Source organism: Aythya fuligula, chromosome 1 (assembly GCF_009819795.1).
Source record: "Aythya fuligula isolate bAytFul2 chromosome 1, bAytFul2.pri, whole genome shotgun sequence".
Classification (NCBI taxonomy): Eukaryota; Metazoa; Chordata; class Aves; order Anseriformes; family Anatidae; genus Aythya; species Aythya fuligula.
The window spans coordinates 68322698-68342150 of NC_045559.1; the positions used below are offsets into that span (position 1 = coordinate 68322698).

The 19453-nt window shown below is 36.3% G+C and overlaps 1 protein-coding gene across 11 annotated transcripts in view; it reads left to right on the top strand.

Annotated features, from left to right (window-relative positions):
* Positions 1-19453, top strand: part of PLEKHA5 (pleckstrin homology domain containing A5) — a 168091-nt gene that overhangs the window by 81798 nt on the left and 66840 nt on the right. For all 11 annotated transcript variants that reach the window (XM_032186858.1, XM_032186792.1, XM_032186867.1 and 8 more), the window contains 2 exons: positions 17581-17664; positions 18610-18730. In XM_032186858.1, coding sequence (XP_032042749.1) covers positions 18623-18730 — 108 coding nt within the window. In that variant the 5' untranslated portion in view covers positions 17581-17664; positions 18610-18622. The remainder of the gene's footprint in view (positions 1-17580; positions 17665-18609; positions 18731-19453) is intronic.

Sequence of the window (19453 nt, forward strand, 5' to 3'; positions counted from 1 at the left end):
TATTTTTAATTAGGTGTTTAGGATACCTACTTTGCTCTTTTTTAAGCTGAACGATTTTTTTATTGCCAATTTGTTTAGTGTAATTTGGGCTTAGTTGAAACAGACTTTTATAGGCAGTTATGTCAGCTTCTGACTGTCATCAAAAATATTTGAAGTGTGCTTTTTGATACATGTGAATCCTCTTGAATGTTCTATTAACAAATGGAAAAGGGTAGAGAAGTTGTACACAAATCAGTTGTTTGTAGATTTCTAGGTTAGGAGCCATATGAGTTGTATGACACAAATGGCTGTTTTCTTGTTTGGTTGACTGGAATATAATAATGTGTGTAAACTTCTAATTTTCAGCTTCTCTTTTACGAAAATAAAACATGCAGCTGTACTTCTAAATGAATCAGGATCACTTGCTCGAATCCTTTCCAGGAGATTTTTTATGATACAGTAGTGTAACGTGCTTAAATCCTTTCTGGGGGTGTAAAGAACATGGAATGAGAGGCCTTTCTTAAATGTAGGTCTATGGATATTTATTACATTGGTTAGTTTCATCACATAGTTGTTAACAACTCAACAGTTTTAAAAAACAGAGTATTAATACTCAACAAAACTCTGGTTTTGTTGGTTGTCTGAATAGCGTCATAGTGAGTCTGACTTACTGCTGTGATACTGGGAGTTTTCCAGTTACTTTTCCTTTCCTATAGGAGTCATAGTCTTGTTCACAAGTTTCCCATCCTCGTGAAGGATTAGGTTTCTGTTTCTTTTCTTTTAAAGGAGAGAAGAACACGGTTTAAATACGAGTAGCTAACTAATGAGCTAAAAGAGAGGAATATATTGGTGTATTTCAAAAGTATACATCACCTAGCCAAATGATGGAAAGACACGTCTAGCTTAGCTTCCTAACTGAGCCAGTTTTATAGGTCTTATTTTTTTTCCTGTGGTGGTTTTTTTTTTTTTTTTTTTTTTTTTTTTATTGTTTTTTGTTTGTTTCTGGTTTTTAGTGCCAAGAAATGGGGAGTGGCACTTAAGCTTAGTTTGCTATTTGAAACTGCTATTTTATCTAAATAATAGGTTCTCTAAATAAGCATAAACTGTGGGCATTCATTGCAAAGTGCTTTTTCCTTTAACTGGCTTTAGAAACAAACTTCAGTCATGAAAAGAGTGAAAGCTATCATACTACCAGAAGTTTTCAACAATTTACAAGTGTGGCATTTATTTGGAGCAGGGGGGAGGGTGTAGAGAGGAAGAGACAAATTTCTGATTTCATCTGAACAGTGAAATAGTTTAGAGCAATGATCATTAAACAAATTCTTTATCTCAAAATACCTTCTGCCTAATGAGGAGAAGTACGAACAGCATTCATGGCAAGTATAACCACTTGTTCACACTTGTTCTTGTTAAAGCTGATGATTTTATTTCTTGATGTTAACGTCTTACTTGATTTTTCTTATACATTGATCTGCAGCCTTTCCACTTTCTGAAGAAAATGTTTGTTTATATAAAATACACATAATGGGACCTAACTTTTAACTTATCTTTAAATCATTAAAAATATGGCAACACCAATAATTTTCATGGTTGGAACTATCTAAGTAAAAGAGAAAATAAGCTCTGTCTGAAGTTGATAGCTGATTTTGGCTTGTGTGTTTTATGCCCCTTTAAAATGCATAAAGTGTGTTAATTTTTTTTAATTTGGATGTTTTTGCCTCAATTATCCCAAATGTCAGAGCTCTCTGTTTATAGTAGAAGATTTGGTGGTGGTCTAGGAAATAAAAGTTTTTTATTTGTTTTACATTAAAGATTTGATGCTGTTGGCTCTTACCTTTTGTACAAATAGCATCTTTGTTTTATTCAAGCTAGGAGATGATAAAAACAAAGCCATGTTGAGCGATCTGACAAAAGTTCCTTCCTTGTCAATTTCATTTTTTTCTGTTTTTTTGAGTTACTAATATTTTAGAAGTCCTGGAGCCTACCAAGATTTATTTATTTGAATAACATTGAAGAAGAAAAATGAAAGTACTTCTTCTTACATACAATGCTATTAAGATAAAATTTGGGTGAAATTGAAAATATACTTCAGTACATAGTACAGAAATAAATCTGGCTTTAGTCTCTTTATTTCCTTTCCAGGGCTATTCAGGTAATGCTTGGGGAGGGCACACATAGCCCTAGGGGCCTACCAAGGAGGGAAAGGATATGAAGAGCAGAGACCACAGCAAGCTTTTTGCTGACTCTTGCTAGCTTGGCAGTGTTTCCAGACTCCTTGCCCTGAGTAGCTAGGGAACATGAGCAAATTTAGTGTTATCATATCCAGCAGTCAACACACTTCTGGAAACTTCCCAGCCAAAGTCAGTAGTACAGCCAAACTCTCTACATTCATCCAGTGTTGGAAGAGTTATTCAAGTGGCATTTCATCATCATCATCAGGACTTACGTACTCTTATGCCCATTTCTCATGCAAAATAAGAAATTGCTGGTGAATTGTCTTCCCATGCCCCTCAGTGTTAAAATTCCTGACCCTTGCTTTATGAGACTCAAACAGGATAGGAGACTTAGTAATGCTCATAAATAGTAGTTAAGTCTGAGTGAAGACCTCAACCTTATGAAGTTGCTGTCTTTAAAGTAGGTGTCATTTTGTGATCTCCTGATGCTTACTGAATGGCCAGTTCTAAACATGATACAGAAGGATTCTCAAAGGCTGTCTTCATTCAGATTCTTTTTATTTTGATGTGCACTGTTAAGGTGTAACAGTAATGTACATAAAGTTGTAGGCAGTAGCCTGTTTTAGATATTTCATCGCTGTGTTGATGAGAGCAGTCATACAGGAGTTAGAGCTGGTCTGCAATACCAGTTATTCACTGTGCCCAAATCTTTGTTGGACACAGGAGCAATATGAGTTTAAAACAAACAAGTGAACAATACCCTTTTCTTTTTGTGATGGTATTGTGTGACTTTAAGCCCACAGCCTATAAATATACCTTAAAACAAAACAAAACAAAAAACTTCATAGCAAGTAGTGGGGCTAGATTCCAGTGAAGAATGCTGGGACTTCGATACTGGAGGAAAAACATTTCAAAACAGTTTTATGTCAGAAGGCATGTAACCTGTAAAACAGAGTAGCTGGAGATCTGGGAAAAAAATGCAGCAAAAAATTTTGCATAGTATAAATTATGTTATAGATCTGTAATATCTCTAAGGTCGCTGATTCTGGAAACATTCTATAAGGTGAGAGATACTGTAAAAACATCATTCTTTACAAATACTTATATATTTTATAGTCTTGAACTGTAGCCTAAAATCTGCTTTTCTGGTAGAATGTCTGTGTAATCTGGAAAGAAAAAAATTGAGGGAAGGAGTTTTCACTTCTGGGCTTCTCATGAAAAATCACTGCCTCACAAATCTCTTCCTTATGTTCATGTTTTCTAGTGGTAAAAGGAGAAATGAGTAATACTCCATATGGTAAATCGCAGTTAATTTATATTCTTGAATATGATACACTAGTCCTTTAAAATCCATTCTAAAGCCAGCTTCAACATACAAAAAAGTAAAATAAGTTCTTAAATGAATAGAAGATGGTGTTCCCACCAGTATGGAGCGTGGTACTGGCTTTTGTCATTTAAAAATCCCACTGACATTACTTTGACGTTGAGTGTGACCTATGCTATCCAAGTGTCCCGTTTTCCCTTACATCTTGCTCACCATTGGAACAAAGTGATTTTTCTTTTTCATGTAAAGTATTTATTCATGGAAGGAGGGGCTTCACTACAATGGTTTCCATTGTTGTAGTTACACTGTTAAAAACAGGACAGATGAACTACTCTGACATTAAAAACATCACTCTTGCTGTCTTGATGCTGAGGATATAGCTGAGCCAATGCAATCATCAGCAGTTGTCAGAAGGAGACTTCCATCTCCCTCACTGCACCATGTCAGGTGCTGCAGGAAGGTTAGTGCTGTGAACAGTGAGTGATTCATTTTCAGTGGTGTGAGCTGGATCACGCTGTGACTGTGTGAGCACTGGTGCTGCCACAGGAGCAAAGGGTGGAGTGTCATTTTGGAACAGACATTTTCTCAGTGCAGTCGGTGGAGAATAGCCCTGAGAGCTGTCTTTGAGTGGAATACATGGACCTGTACAGAGCGTGTCTGCACAGGTGACAGCTCTCGGTTGTTTAGGTTGGCCAGGCACACAGACTCCCAATGAACAGCTACGTACCTATGTTAATGTAGCCCTGAGGCTGAGCTTGATAGCTTGTGCTGCTTCTATCCCAGTTAAAAGTCGTGGGGTGTATTTTTATGTAATATCAAATACTTCATTGTTAGAGCTGCCCTTGTATTATATTCATTTCAGTAGTCTGTCGCAGGTGTGTGTGTGCACTTCATGTCAGAAAGTTTTAGCTCTTGGGCTTAAGACTCAAGAAGTCATCACTGATGCTGCTTAGCATTTTATTACTCAGTATGTGGGAGAGCATCCTACCAGAGTTGGCCAAAGATGGCTTGTGTGTGGACTTTGAATGGCATGCCACAATTCCAGAAGCTTGGAGTCTCGCAACAGCTTGAAGAAACCATCTGTGAAAGAAAACAGCTTCCAGCTTCTAGCTCCCACTGTGGTAGAAACTTAATATATATATATATAAAAAAAAAAAAAAAAAAAAAGTGCTGGCAAGGTCATTAGTGGCATTGTGTCTGTTGAGAAGGAAATATTTGTCCCACAGTTTTTTCTGTTGCTGTAGTGGGCCTATAATTATAATAGAAAGACTTCATAGAGTGCCATTCTATGAAGAGTTTGTGTTCCTAGGGCAGTAGTAGTTATTAATTAAAACTAAATGTTATTTCACTTGTTGTGTTGTGGCATAAGGACACAGTTGTGAAGTTCTGGATGTAAAATTAAGACACTGAATTGTAATATTCTTTTGCCACGTATGTTTTTTGCATAGCCATCAAAACTGCTGACGGTTCATTTTGTAAATAAGCTAGAGTTATTCCTTTGCATTTATAAAGGAAATGGATAATGCAGAACAATCTGTGTCACTGTTGAAACCGAAGATGTGAAAATACAAGGGGAGAGAGACAAGAAATTTTTTTTATTATTTAAACTATTAGCTCTAAAATTTTGGAAAATTACACTCAAAAGTGTAATTACACTTGGAGTAATTGTACTCTAAGTAATTACACTTTTGAGTGTAATTTTCCAAAATTTTAGAGCTAATAGTTTATTTAAGACCAACTGGCATCAAACGGGTTGATAGTCTGCATTTAAGCACTGAGTGGTGGGTGCAAACTCTTAATCAGAGGGAGTACTGAAACTTTATCTGATAAATTGAATAATGATGTAACCTATTACCTGAAAGACCCTCTTTTTTTTGTATTTGCTTTGGCCAGTTGAGCTTTTAAAGTACCTGACTAGATGCATTGAAACACAGGAGTAATTCTAAGCAGTAGATCAATTTTTTCGTGTAATGCAGACATTTCCTAGAAGAAAATAACTTAAATAGTTCATTTCCTTTCAGTCATCTCAGAACATTTTTTGTTTCATTTATTTCTTTTTTAAAAAAAAAAGCTGAATTGTTTTCATCTACAGAAGAATGTATATTTATAGTTTCCCTTCATCTATTCCATTTCCTTATCTAAAAATGAATAAAAGTGCTGCTGAAGTTTTCATAAATTATTGTTGCTACTTCAGAAATTTGTCTAAATTATGGGCTTACCTTATAAGAAACTTAGCACCAAGATGGGTAAAAGCATCTAAAATACCACAGAAAGGAAAACAGTACTCAATCTTGTGTTCAGGTTGACTTCTGTTTCTCCCCCTCTCCCCCTCTATTTGTAGTAGTCTAGTTCTAAAGTAACTGCATTGTATCATAACTAATTATAATGTGAAAAATCTATATATGGGAGTATTCCTTTTTCTTTCTTAGTACTCTTTTTTAATTAAAAGTTCGCATTTTTGAGTTCTTTAAGGGAAGGTTTGTGAGAGATGTAAAAGATTTTAGATGTTTTTAAGTGTCGTAGGAAGATATTTGATATTGATAACAATCTTTTTCTGCTTGCGTTCTGAATTAACAGAAGGTGTCTGGGACTCCTGACACTTTTGCTGATGCATAGGGTAACTGGTCAAGAGAAAGCATACCAAAACTAGATTTGAAGGAAGACTTGATCTTTTGCATTTTGGATGTGAATCTAACTAATCACTTGCTACCTAGTTTTGCACAGTTTCCATTAGACCATCGCCTCTGTGTGCTCTCCAATTTTCCATTTTGTGTCTGGTAGCAGTGGGAGGATGCTGATCTCCGGCTCCCAGTCATAATTTCTCTGCCTGTTTCTGGGCCATGTTTCTCAGACCTTTCTTTGTTGGATAAAACTCTGAACTTCATTGCTTTTTGATGATGTGCATCAAAGCAAAGGAATTGGTGCTGCAGACCAATATCATTAAATATCATGGAAGATCCAGCTCCATAAAGAGCTGTTTTTGCTAATTGCCGATGAGTATTCTAAACACCAGCAATTAGGCATAAGGCAGCAGTAAGACACTTAACTCTGATAATCAAAGTTAAACTTGCTGTAGGAACATAGGTGTTATCCCGGTAGATCAGACTGTAGGTCCATCTGGGTTTGCATTCTGTCCCTGCTAATGAGCTGTACTGATGTGTAAGAGTAATTAACGCCACACTGAAGTGTGATATTTAGGAACCCTTCAGTATTTCTGTGTTTAATATTATAATGCTACTTTTTTTCTGGAAAGTAGTATTTGCTAAACTGTTGAGGCCAGCCTATTTTTTTAGAAATACTTGAAGGCAGTAAGATGAAGAATAGCAGGGAATGATGACCAGAGAAAAGAGAGGAAATGTGGCCTCTCAGCAGCTAGATCCACTCTTGACAGAGCAGTTCTGATTTGTATTAAGGTTTCCCACAAGCCTGATTGGTGTCCATACCTCTAGACTAAAGTACGTTCCATCTCCTCTAAGATCTTTCATCTGAAAGATGAGCAGGCAAACATATGAACATTACATGTGACCATTTCAAGAAGACAATGTAGTCTTTTGAGGTGTGCGTGTGTGTGCAGAGAATATCTAAAATAATTTCTTGTGATTTCAAGCAAATGTAAAACTGCTTATTTGTTGCTAACATTCCTGTCATTTGGAGTCTCCTGAAACATCTTGCTCCTGTTCTCCTAATGGTGAAGACAACACTAAAGTTGTGTGAGGTTGAGCTGTGCCCTCAGACTTTGCGGATGACAGCCAGCACATTCAGCGTTCCAGTTCATTGCCACGGTTTATACCCTGTGTGTCTATGGACCTGAACTCTACGTCATAAGCAATGGATATTTTTAATAGGATTTGTACTCTTGTCTGAGGTGAATGCAGGCCCACACACGTTGTAAGCTTTAATTACTTATCCTCTGGGGTCTGGTGCACATATTTGCATATGCTGTACCAATGGACCACCAAGATAATTCAATTAAATCCTTGCAATGGTTTTAAGAAGACCTGTAATTAAAGTGTTAATGATGGCTGTTTACTTTTACAATAATTATTTTTTATAAATTCTCAATGTCTGCCTTTACTTCATAAGAAATAGGATCTATTGTGAGTGAAAGCCTGAAATATAGGATGTATCTGAACACGGTGCCATGATTAAAATCAGTAGATATGCCATCATTTCAGCTGCTTTCTTTTGTCAGATTGTTAAATATTTCTAAGCACTTCCCAGATGATAATACATCTACTTTGCAGAAGCTTGCCAGGCCATTTTCCTTGCTCAGTAGACTGGGGAAATGTCTAGTTGTGACCTAATATATTCTGATAAAAGATTTCAGTAAGCATGGCTTTCTTCTAAGACTTACTAGGTAGTTAACAGAAAAGTGTTGATATTTAATAAAAATGGATGTGGTTGTGGAAGTATGCCCACTTCTAAGGCATTGGAAAAATCGTCAAGAAATTATGGAAGTCATGTAGCTGAAAACAATGTTATGTTGTTACACTCCTGCATAAAATGTTGGCTAAAATAAAAATGGGATTTGCTTCACTGACAGCATGATTCACCTAATATTTGAAATAAATAGATCATTAATAATAGCAGATGGGATAAGGGGAAGATATTCATAGAAACTTGTCCAAAGGAGAAAGCTCTCAAGAGAAATAAGGAGTTTAACTATTTCTGTTAACACATAGCAAACTGATTGCTGATGTGCTTAGCTTGATTTGTGAGGCAAGGCAGTGCAATTTCACCAAGTCTCTTTAAAGTCTGCCATTGATCTTGAGGTACTAATTTACTGAAATAAAAATATATGTATGTATATATTGCATTTATAACTCAATAAAATTAAGCAGCTTTGCTTCTTTGTAGTTCTACAGCAAGAGTTTAATGGGACAATTGAGTGGTGCTGTAAATGCTACAATTATACTTCAAAAGTGTTTTGTAAAGGATGTCATTGCTGTAAGTTTGAGACAAACAAGATTTGGAGTTATATGATACGAGCTTAAAAAAAAAAGTACTGAGCAAGTTGTGTCTTCTAACAAACAATCGAGCAGTCTTGAGTGAAGATAAAGAACAGCTGAAATATAAGGTAACCAGAAATGGAAACAAGGTGAAATACGAGCTCTGAGAGAATTAGAGTTTAAAGAGAAAGGGTGGTTATTTCAGTAATCTATATGTTTCTATTCAAGAGTAGTAAGTAGGGAGGGGAAGAAGACATGACAGTGAAAGTATGGAATATTTGCACAAGAGTGGAAAGTTGAGGAGGGAAATGCATGCACAGTTAAGAATTTTTGTGGTGTTCTAATAAAAAAAAAAATAAGGGGGGAGTGAGAGAGAGAGAGATAAGGCTGGTTTATGTGCTAAATGTTGAAAATAGCAAAATAGCAATCAAGCAGCAGATCATAAACTGAAAATTCATAGTGTGCTCTTTTCTCTGTGCTTAAGGGAAACAGCCCTGCAATATGGTGGAAATTAGTATGAAAAGAAATTTCATTCATAATGTATGTTGGGGGGGAATATCATTAGTTCAGAGAACTGTAAATAATAGAGCAGGATTACAGCAATTTACTAAATACCTAGATTTTGTGAAAATAAGTCACTTGCTGTCCTGGAATATTTGTTCTATACCAGAGAGCTTCAAAGTATATGTAGGATTTACTGTTTCTGTTATTAGATCTGTTGTTACTACATCCACAACTATTTATCAGTGAAACAGAAGAGTTTTCTTTATCTTTTTTCTGTCTCTGAGCTCTATTGAGCTCCTTTTTGAACCACAAGTGGGGAGGAGTCTGGACTGAATTACAGGATAGTCATGGTTGTCAGTGCTTGAGAGGTGAAGAGAAGTGATGGTCTCTTCAAGCTAAATGGAAATTAAAACACTGCACCACGGCTTTGACCTTATCTAGTGTCATGAATTGGAGACATTTAGTTCTTGAAACCATGTGAGCTTGCAGAGTATTCTCAGTTGAAAATACTTTTGATAACAAGATTGTTGTTGGCATGGGCCAGATATCAATGTTAGTGTGTGTGTATGTGTGTACACGTGTATATAAAGCAGCTTAATTTGTTTGCGTTCATTCTCCTTGTTATATTTTTTTTCAAAGCATAATTATTGGAAAACATGTAAAATTAGTTTAAGGAACTATTAGAGTAGGCTTCTCTTGCAAAATAGCCCTAGAATTTATAATGAAGTAAAATGGAAGCATAAATCAATATTGATTTTTAAGTTCGTACATCTCTAATATTTTCTCAATATTGCATTTCACTTATGCTTCCAATGCTAATAAATCACGAAGCCCAGGCTTGCAGAACTAAGCTCAATAATATGTGTTAGAGATGATACTCCATCTAGTGAGCTTTGATAAAAACATTTAAAGCTGTTATACAGCTATCAAATAGCTAAATGTTCACTAAAAAACTTTTACTGAAAGTTATGCTTCAATTTGTGGAGGGTGGCTAAGAAAGCCTGGCTCCTGTCTAATTTCCAAATTATAGTATCTGGTGTGATGAATTGCTCCAGGTTGAGGTACAGTTGTGATCTTGCAGTTAAAAGAGACAAATGCACATAGACCATGTAAGTTCAAGTCGGGGTTATTTCTGGTTCTGAAAACCTTTAACATATAAGTAAATACCAATTAATATTTTCTAGTTAACTCTTCTTAACTAAGTTAACTCAGTGGCTTTGTGTAGTCTGCTGTTATGACCAATCTAGCTGTAGCAGCAAAGAGTGCTAGCTTGTTTTATCAGGACAGCTGTTGTCTGTCAGTTCTTGTCCTCCAATATTCATCTTTTATTTCTTCTGCCCTCACTGCCTCTTTAGGAGAGGCTGCAGCTTTGCTGGATGGGAGAGGTGGGTATTTGGGCAGCATTAGCTGCTTGGACATCTGCCGTCAGTCTTCAACAGGGAGAGGCAGTAGCAGCTGGATTGGAGCATCCAGTGTTACTTCTGGTCCACAAGCCACCTGCTGAACCATATTACTCCAAATCTTATTTTTCTTTAGAAAATACATTGTAGTCTTTTAATACAAAAGGGTTATGTTACGCTAGTTTCTGGAAGCTTTCTATGTAGTTAACCATTAAGGAGCACTAAGATTTCCAATATCTAATCTGAGATTTACAGATAGTTGTACCTTGTAAACACCTACCTTCCCATTTTCTCAAACAATCTCAGGCAGTAAACAATGTTGTAGCCATTTTTACTGTAGAATAATACAGAACTGACAATTCTCTTCAACGGCAGTGCTATTATCAAACTAAGTTATACACTGTACACAGGGCTTAACATGTATACAGCAAAATCTTACGTACATTGGTGACACACAGCAAGTACATTTCACAAATTGGTACACTTTTGTGGCCTTTACTGAATCTTAGTATCTTACAACTTCCCAAATGTTATCTATAAAGTGAATTAGACATTCCCCTAAACTTCTGGGAAAACAATGTTAATTCTATCATGAGAAGGCTTTGCTTTTATATAATTATTTTCATTAAAATATAAATCTGGTTTTAGAAGGGTCCCACTGTAGGAGAGGGTTATGCTTTCAGGGCAATAGTGTTATGTTTTTGTTTTTTTTTTTTTTTTTTTTTTTTTTTTTGTTGTTCTTTTTTGTTCTTTTTTGTTGTTGTTGTTTGTTTGTTTTTTGGGGGGAATAAATATTAATATCTTATGAATATATGTTTATTTTGAGAAATAAATATCAATAATGATTGAAATGTTGTATAGAGATGTATATAGCTGTATAGAGATGTCCAGGTGCTGTTTTACTACAGCAGCAGCAATGATACCCAAACTCCCATGACTGTAACAGCCTCCCTTTGAACTGAAAGAATCTGGAGAACAGACTTGTTGTCTGAAAAACCTTAAAGCAGATGAAGAAAGTGGTGGCAGCAGCACCTATAGATTAGTTGTTGTATTGTCTGCCAAGAAAAATTAGAGTTTTGCGAGCACCTTCCCAAGTATGTGCACGCCCAAAGGATCCTAAATGCTTTGCTTATAGCAGTGTATGTGATGTTATACAGGTCTGTCAGCATTTTGTGTGCTTTGAAACTTACTGTCTCTTCATACCTTCTTTTGTAGAGACTCCCTGATGTTAAATTACTGTACTCGTATGTCTTTGAGTGAAGCCAAGCAATGTGGTTTCCAAAGTTGTTGTTTAAAAACTTTAATTGAAAAAAGACTCATAATTGTAGAGTATGACAATACTGACAAAAAAAAAAATGCTTGCATATGCTATTTACTGTACAATGTGGCATTACAGATTTAGTAAAGCAGAAGATTTTGTACAACCACAGACCACATCCTTTCTAACAGTTGTGTAGGGACTGCATTTACTTAAATTTTTTCCAAATTCAGACAACTTTTTATTAGATAACTGTAAGTTACTGCATTTATTTCAGCTAGTAATGAGACATTCTTATGTTAGAAAGCAAGCATAAACGGTAAAAAAATTGCTGATGTGATTATTTTTTTATTGTTTTTCCCTAGTTCAGGAATGAAATGCTTCAAAGAAGCTGAATGAAACTGGACTGGACTTGTCCTTATATGTGTTTCAAGTTTAATCTTACCTTCAAATGTCAGTGCAAAAAAAAAAAAAAAAAAAAGCATTAATCTGGAGAAGAGAACTACATTGGTCATGTAATTTTTGCCTTATCTGTAATTTTAAAATATTTTGTAATGAAGCATGTATAAAAAACGTATAAATTTGCCTCTCATCTGAAGTATCTCTGTGTACTGTGTGACATAAAAGGCTTGCATGCTTGCATAATACAGTCTCGATTGTCAGACTGTAAGTCTTACCTAAGGCTTAGAATAAACGTTAGGAGGCAGATGTCTGATATACCAGTCTTCTGAAATGTATTCTTCAGCATTGCCAAAAGGAGCAGTTTTTCTAAATTACAGATAGAGTTTTGTTGAAAGTTGTGTCTTGGTTTATGATTTTGTTTGTATTCTTTCAGTGAAGTAGAACTCAGCCTTTGCTTTGATGGTCACAATGAGAATGAGCAAATGAGAAGGTCTTAGCATCTACGGCCGTATAAATAAAGTATATAAAGAAAGGGCATGAGAGAAGCTTTGAAGTGGCATCTAGCTTTAATTTCAGTGGGAGAAAACCAGATGCGTCTCTGGGAGTTCTGGTTCAGCTCTGTTTTTTTTTTGTTTTTTTTTGAGAGTACAGGAAACTCAAGCAAATCATACAATGGAGAGACCCCAAACTAGATATCCCCACCCTTGTACTCAGATCTTTCTCACCACTTTCACTTTGGAGTGAACTGCCCTGTTCCAGAGAAATATAGTGTGACCCTTCAATTTTGTGTGCATCCTCCTCTACCAACTGGATAAGACATCTTTCTTTTTTTTTTTTTTCTCCCATTTCTAGTGCTATAATCTGAAATGATTTCCTATCCAAAAAATCCTGGTACTAATAAAGATCATAGCAATTTCAAAATGACAAAACTGGACAGAATTTTCAATTTGATGATTTCACAGTGCTGCTGGTTAGAAGAAAACATGGGAATACACCGGATTTTGGGGTCAGCAATCCTGTAAAACACAAGGTAAAACTAAAACAGCAAGTGCCACTCTTGGAGTTGTGCATTATGTTGTTACTCACAAATAGAATAATATATCTGAATAATGTATTTGAGTTTTTTTTTTTAGTAGTCCTTGCATCACATTTGGCTATCAAAAAGATTGCTGTTTACTATACTTTTATGGAGTAGATTAAACCGAGATTTTTTAAACATGTCTAGCATTGATGAAAAGAAAAATGATACTGCCTTTTAAAGAGACAAAGACTCTCAAGGAATGGAAAGGAGAAAGAGTGGATAAGAAGGCAAATAATGTGAGTCAAATTCAAGGTTGTAGTCAACTTCTAACTTGAACAAGATAAATTCTTTTTCTCTGAGGGCTTGTCCGTGTGCCAAAGCTGAGCTACCTGCTAAATGATGCCAAAGCCTGCAGTGTTCAGAGGAATGGATCAGGAAGAAGTTTAGAAATTCAGAGAAAATAGGTCAAATTGTCCTGTTCAGTTGTCTTACTCTGAGATAGCTAAAAATGGAACTTATCCCTGAGCAAGCTATTTTAGTGTGGCTTTTTTTCTTCTGTTGTTTGATTTGGTTTAAATCCTTTTACAGCAGGTGACTTTCCAGGCCCACTATGGGAATCAAGAACCAAGAATTAACTTAATACATGCAAGAACTATGACTTATCCTGCTGCTCTCTCGTGTCATTTCAGTCAGCTGTGTCCATTTCTGGAGTCCAACACATCCCAGTGGAAAACATTAATAGTTTGTGCCACATACTCAGTCTTGAAAGTATCCTCACGAATACTGATGATATATACGGGGAATTTTTTTCTACCTTTGCTCTAGTGTGTAGCAAGCCATTAATACAAACTCACTATGGATGCTAAAATACCAAAGGCCAGTTTACATCCTTTAGTATACACACAGCAGTGTATGTGTATAGTTACCCTGTGCTATCAAAGTATTGTTACCAAAAATTGATCAGAGACTTCTGTGGAATTTTTTTCCTTGGAGATCTTCAAAAGCTGCCTCGATGTGGTCCTGGGCAACGTGCTTTTGGTGTTCCTGCTTGAGCAGATGGCCTCCAGAGGCCCCTTCTAACCTCAACCATAAGTGTGTTATTTCCATATGTCTTGGAGGCTTTATCTCTGCACAACCGGAAAGTTAGCATGCTGGCTTCTTGCTGCCTTTGTCAAAGTAAATCAGTCTTTACCATGTAATAAAAGTACAGACACAAAAATATGCAGAGCTGAAACTCTGAATTGCAGACTGGAGTTTGTATAAAATTGAAAATTATGTTTTCAGTAAAAGAACATATTTTTGCTTTATTTCCCCTAAGATTTATTGATGAGATATAAAGCTTGTGTGTAGACCCAAAGTGACGTTTCTTAGATAACTGAACAACTGTCTAAGTTGGATGTGGAAAAGATTGTGACTGTTGAGTGGTAGCTTTTAATGAAACTTTCTGTAAGATTTGGTTTAAAACAAATGCCTTTACCTACTGTTACGTAGGAGAGTTATGACAATAATTACCAAGATACTCTACATTTTACACAAGTATTTTGAGGAGTCTTGTCAAAATACCAGCTAAGTGAGTGCCAAAAATGCAGTATTTCAGATGAGTAATGAACAGGTTTTCAAATTGATTTATTTGAAGTCTATTCATCCAGTTTTATAGTATTTATAGTAGTCACACTTCTGTACAAGCTGATTTTCCAGCATTTACTCATGAGATTTCATCTCCTCCTAAGCTGAAGAGAAAGAAAAGATTGTTCTTCCATTTTCTCTCCTGTTTAGAGAGAAGTGACTGGGAAGATTTCTAAAATGCTAGAAAGAATTTCATATCCCACAGGAGAGCACTTCATGTCTACGATTTTTCTTGCCTTTTGTATATAATGTCAGCTACACTTTGATACATCTCAATGCCAAATAGAGTAGTAAGGAAAAAAAAATGTATTTTGTCCAAAACCATTTTGATACTTTCAGAGTACTGATTCACTATATGATTTGAGACTGAAACAAAATATTCTTAAACAGATCTGTCCTTGCACCCACTCTTCTCTCTACTCTTTTCCTCCCCATTTCCATTTTCCCTTCTGGTTTTGTATGACTGTCCCTCTAGGATCTTTGAGTGTTGCCTGTTCCTTTGTCAGTGTGGGCCAGGTGCACTCACACAGTTCCTGAGATGCGCTACCACTGTAGCAGTCTGATTATTGCTGCTCCTTGACCAGAAGTCCTGGTCCATTTTTTGAACATTTCTGGACATCAGCTGATAGCCAGCTGTCAAGGTTTAACGTGAACAGTATCATTTTGTCAAAACCTATGAAGTGCTAGCTCATCTCCATTTTATTTTCTGTTTGGTAGGAGAGTTTCTGAAATGTTTGAGTGAATAAAAAAAGTTGTTTTGGAAGTGAAGAAGAGGGATAATTAAATAAATAAAGCAAACACAGGATGCTTCTTCAGGAATATTTAATTTCAGTTTACTTCTGGACCATTTTCACTTGAAAGGTGTTTGTGGGATCATGGCTGTTTGGAATGGTACAAACATTCTCGCAGTGGTCTGTCTCCAGTCCTCTCATTGGGATGGATGAGCTGCTCCAACAGAAGCTTCTTTAGAAGCTGACCTTAGGATTCTGCTGAATTTAGTGAGAAGATAAAGATTAATTACTGGAGTTCATCTCATTAGCTAAGCTCCATAACATGTCTATCCATTTAGGTGTCTGTAAACTGCAGCAAGGGGAGGCAGAGTGTGCAATGAGCTGGTTTAGAATTCTAATCTTGGACTTCAGGTTTATGCAGATTCGTCCAACTAGCCATTGTTCGTGAAAGTAGGGTGAATATTTTATTAGGCTCTTATATGGAGGTAACTTGTAATTAAGTTATGCTCAAAAATTGCAAAGTGATTATGATTCAAAGGGATTTTCAAGAACCTGGGGAATGTTAAGATAGTCTTGTAAAGTCTAGGTTGTTTGATAAAGTGAGAACGGTAGAGAGCAGAACATTTTCAAGATGAGTTGTGCTTCTTAGTTTTGAAAGCTGAAAAGGTTAGGCAAACAGGCAATAAAAGAAGTATCTGCTAAGGACAACGTGGCATTCAGGACTCCTGGTGTTTTGCACCTCTTCTGCCACCTTACAGCTGAAGCACATTTTTTTCCTCCAGGTTCTCTGCCCAGGAGTATTTTTAGTGCTGAACTTGTGATAAAAGAAGGCATAGTGTTATATAAAATCTTACAATGAATAATAACTTTTAAAAAAGTATTCTTTGCAGAAGTAAATATTTTAAATGGAATTATTGTTTCTTCATCATTTAAAGTGCTGTTTTCAGTTACTGTTGTTTTGCTTTCTGCATTATGTAATTTGGATGACATTTATGCGTTTAACACTTTAAATAATATGAGGTGAGTTCATTGTGAAACACCTGTGATATATCCACCTGCAGTCTGTGCTCATTGCCCAGCCTTAGTCTGAATACAGCCTGTGTGCTTTTAAATCACCGAACCCAGTTTAAATTTCATCCGTGCCCCTTTCCAGCTCTCTTCCTACATGACATAGGGGAGAGTTTCCAGGGAGAGTGTTGCAGTCCATCCTCCTTGCTCCTCACTGTGTCACAGGCTTGCTGCTCTGCCAGTTGGCAGCTCCGCGCTTGCAGGCGTGCTCGCACGTGGCATGACTGGGGCTGTGAGACCCTGCAGCATGGAGGGACACCACAGGTACAGAGGCCCTGGTCTGCGGCAGGAATGAGCTGGTTGGCACATCCTGGGGGCAGTAAATGCAACTCATCTTGACCCCATCCCTCCAATCCCCTCTTGGACTGGATTGCGCTAGTCGAAATATTTCCTTCTTGAGTGGCGGTAACTGGTAGTTGTTGAAGTTTGGCAATTTCTTTTAAGTTCTGGGAGCTGCTGTGATACAGCAACAGCTGTGGTTCAGGAACAAGGTCGCGTGAAATGAGTGGTGCATGTTGCTGAGAGTGAAGCCATAGGCTGACAGGCTGCCTGGCACCTGACAGTACTCCCAGGGGAGGCGCAGGGGAGCAGCACATGAGCTTGTCATCGGCCAAAACAGACCTGCGCCTGTGGCACCCTGCTCTGTTCCAGTCACGGGATAGTTATCTGCTTTATCTGAAGATTTTAACTGAGTGATTTTGTGTTTTAGGCTAGAAGACAATTGCCTTCAGTGTATTGTTGTTTTATCCTTACAGAGCAGTTATGCCTTAAGTTTGCCTACTCCTTGCATAGCTGAAGTCTTATTTAAAAGTATATACAGATTTCACTGAAGTAAATTATTAGTGATCATGTATAAATTAGTCATACTCTTATGATACTATTTTTTAAATTCAAAAACAATACCAACCTAACACAAATATCTTCTATTTTCAGAATATTCATGAAGATTTTTTGAGTCATTCTATCATCTTTTTATCATCCTTTTTTGTTTATATGTGTGTGCTATGTCTTAACAAAACATTGGTAATGATTTTCACTGGTTTGATATACTTAATGTGTTAGGTTTACATACTTGAGCTGGAAATTTGAAAAATAATTTTGCCTATGAATTGCCTACAACTTGTTTCTTATCTCTCCTCCACAGTCATAATGAACGAAAAGTAACTTGTAAGCATCCGGTAACAGGACAGCCTTCACAGGACAACTGTATTTTCGTTGTGAATGAACAGTAAGTAGCTATCAAATTTTAATCTGTATATTTTATAGTATTGAGCTAAGCTTCAGTGATTGCTAATTGTGATATTTAATTTATTTTTTCCATGTCAGATTAGCATGTATAAAGTTTTATTTATTTAAATTGTTTGAAAGCAATATTAAATGCTTAATATTATTTTATCTAAAAAGACAAAAGCCATAACCCAAATTGGTTATATATGGTAGAAATGCACTCTGTTTAACTGAGTAGATTTCTATTTTTCAATTCAGTTATTCTACAGTGTTAACAAACAATGCATATACTATGTAATAATCCAACAAACGTCCAACAATTCATTTTTAATCTTATAGCAACAATCAAGTGTAATTTACCTTGTTTTATCTGATGGTTTTTCCTTTATTGGTTATTTTCTTGACCAGCTGAGACAGTTTCTGAACCATTGAGTAATAACTTGGCTTTGCTATCTTCACATTAATTTTGTAGCATACACAATGAAATGTAAAAGTGAGAATATAAGACCTGACTTCAAGATACTATATGTGTCTGGATATTGGGTGTCCAATTCATCATCATTGCTGTGACACCTCTTGTATCGTAGCTAGAATGGAAACTGCCAGAACTGCAGTATGTGAAATTGCACAAATGTGCGTATTCTCACGGAAGTAGGGTAAAGCCATGTGGAGCCTTTGGAGAGTATTTCTTCCTGTTTGTCTCATGTTTTTCCCTCCCACCAACACCATAAACTAATACAGAAATCCTACTTTAAAACAAAATCTTGAAATTAATCTATGACATTTAAGTTGAAAACACAGTGCAGGTAACTTTACAGTGAAGTATGAACTGCTTTCAAATTGAAAAAGTAGGACACAGCCTGTATTAGGCTACATCTAGGGGTGCTTTTTAATAGCAGTCTGCATACACAGCATGTTCTAGTGCTATTACATACTCTATTTTCAGGACTGCTGCAGCGATGACGTCTGAAGAAAAGAAGGAGCGGCCAGTAAGCATGTTATGTGAAGCAACTAACTATAATCTGACATCAGATTATGCTGCTCATCCAATGAGCCCTGTGGGCAGAGTAAGTATGCCCAAATTAAGTTAAAATTATTTAGTTATTTCACCAGGTACTAGACAGTACTTTATTAGTATTCCATTTTAAAAGCGAAACAAAGTGTATTTGTTACCTTTTCAGGACATTCAGTTCTTTACATGTTTTACTTGGGAACTGAGGTGTTTGAAATTATCACTGAAGCTGTAATTTTTATCAGATATCTCAGATCTTATGACTTGCACGTACTTAAATTGTTGACAGAATATAACCTTTATAATTACTTAAGTGTAAATGAGCAAAATCTTGAGTCACTGCTCAGACATGCGGGTGTAAGCATTGTTAGGGATACACAATTGGCTAATTTCTTTTGGTAAGGTAACTATCTATAAGAAGTGGTTACAAGAGAGAGAGATGTAAGGTGACCCTGTGGTAAACCAAAAGGGCTGATATTATGATTTGCTGACATTGAACCAGAAATACTGGTTTCCTAAGAAAATTCCTAGGGAAAATCGTGGAGATTCCAAGACTATCTTACGTTGTATCCCTCTTCCTTCATTGACCCAGCTTCTTAGAAAGCTAAGATGAATGCCCAGATGTTTATCCAGGTGATGGATTCAATTATATCTACTTTAAGTTTTTTGAATAAAGTTGGCAAAGCTATTGTTTGCATTTTTTCCATTTCAGAGACCGTTCATAAAAAGAAAGTGCAGCTGAAACAAAATTAATTTCCTTCATTAAATTTGTTAGAAT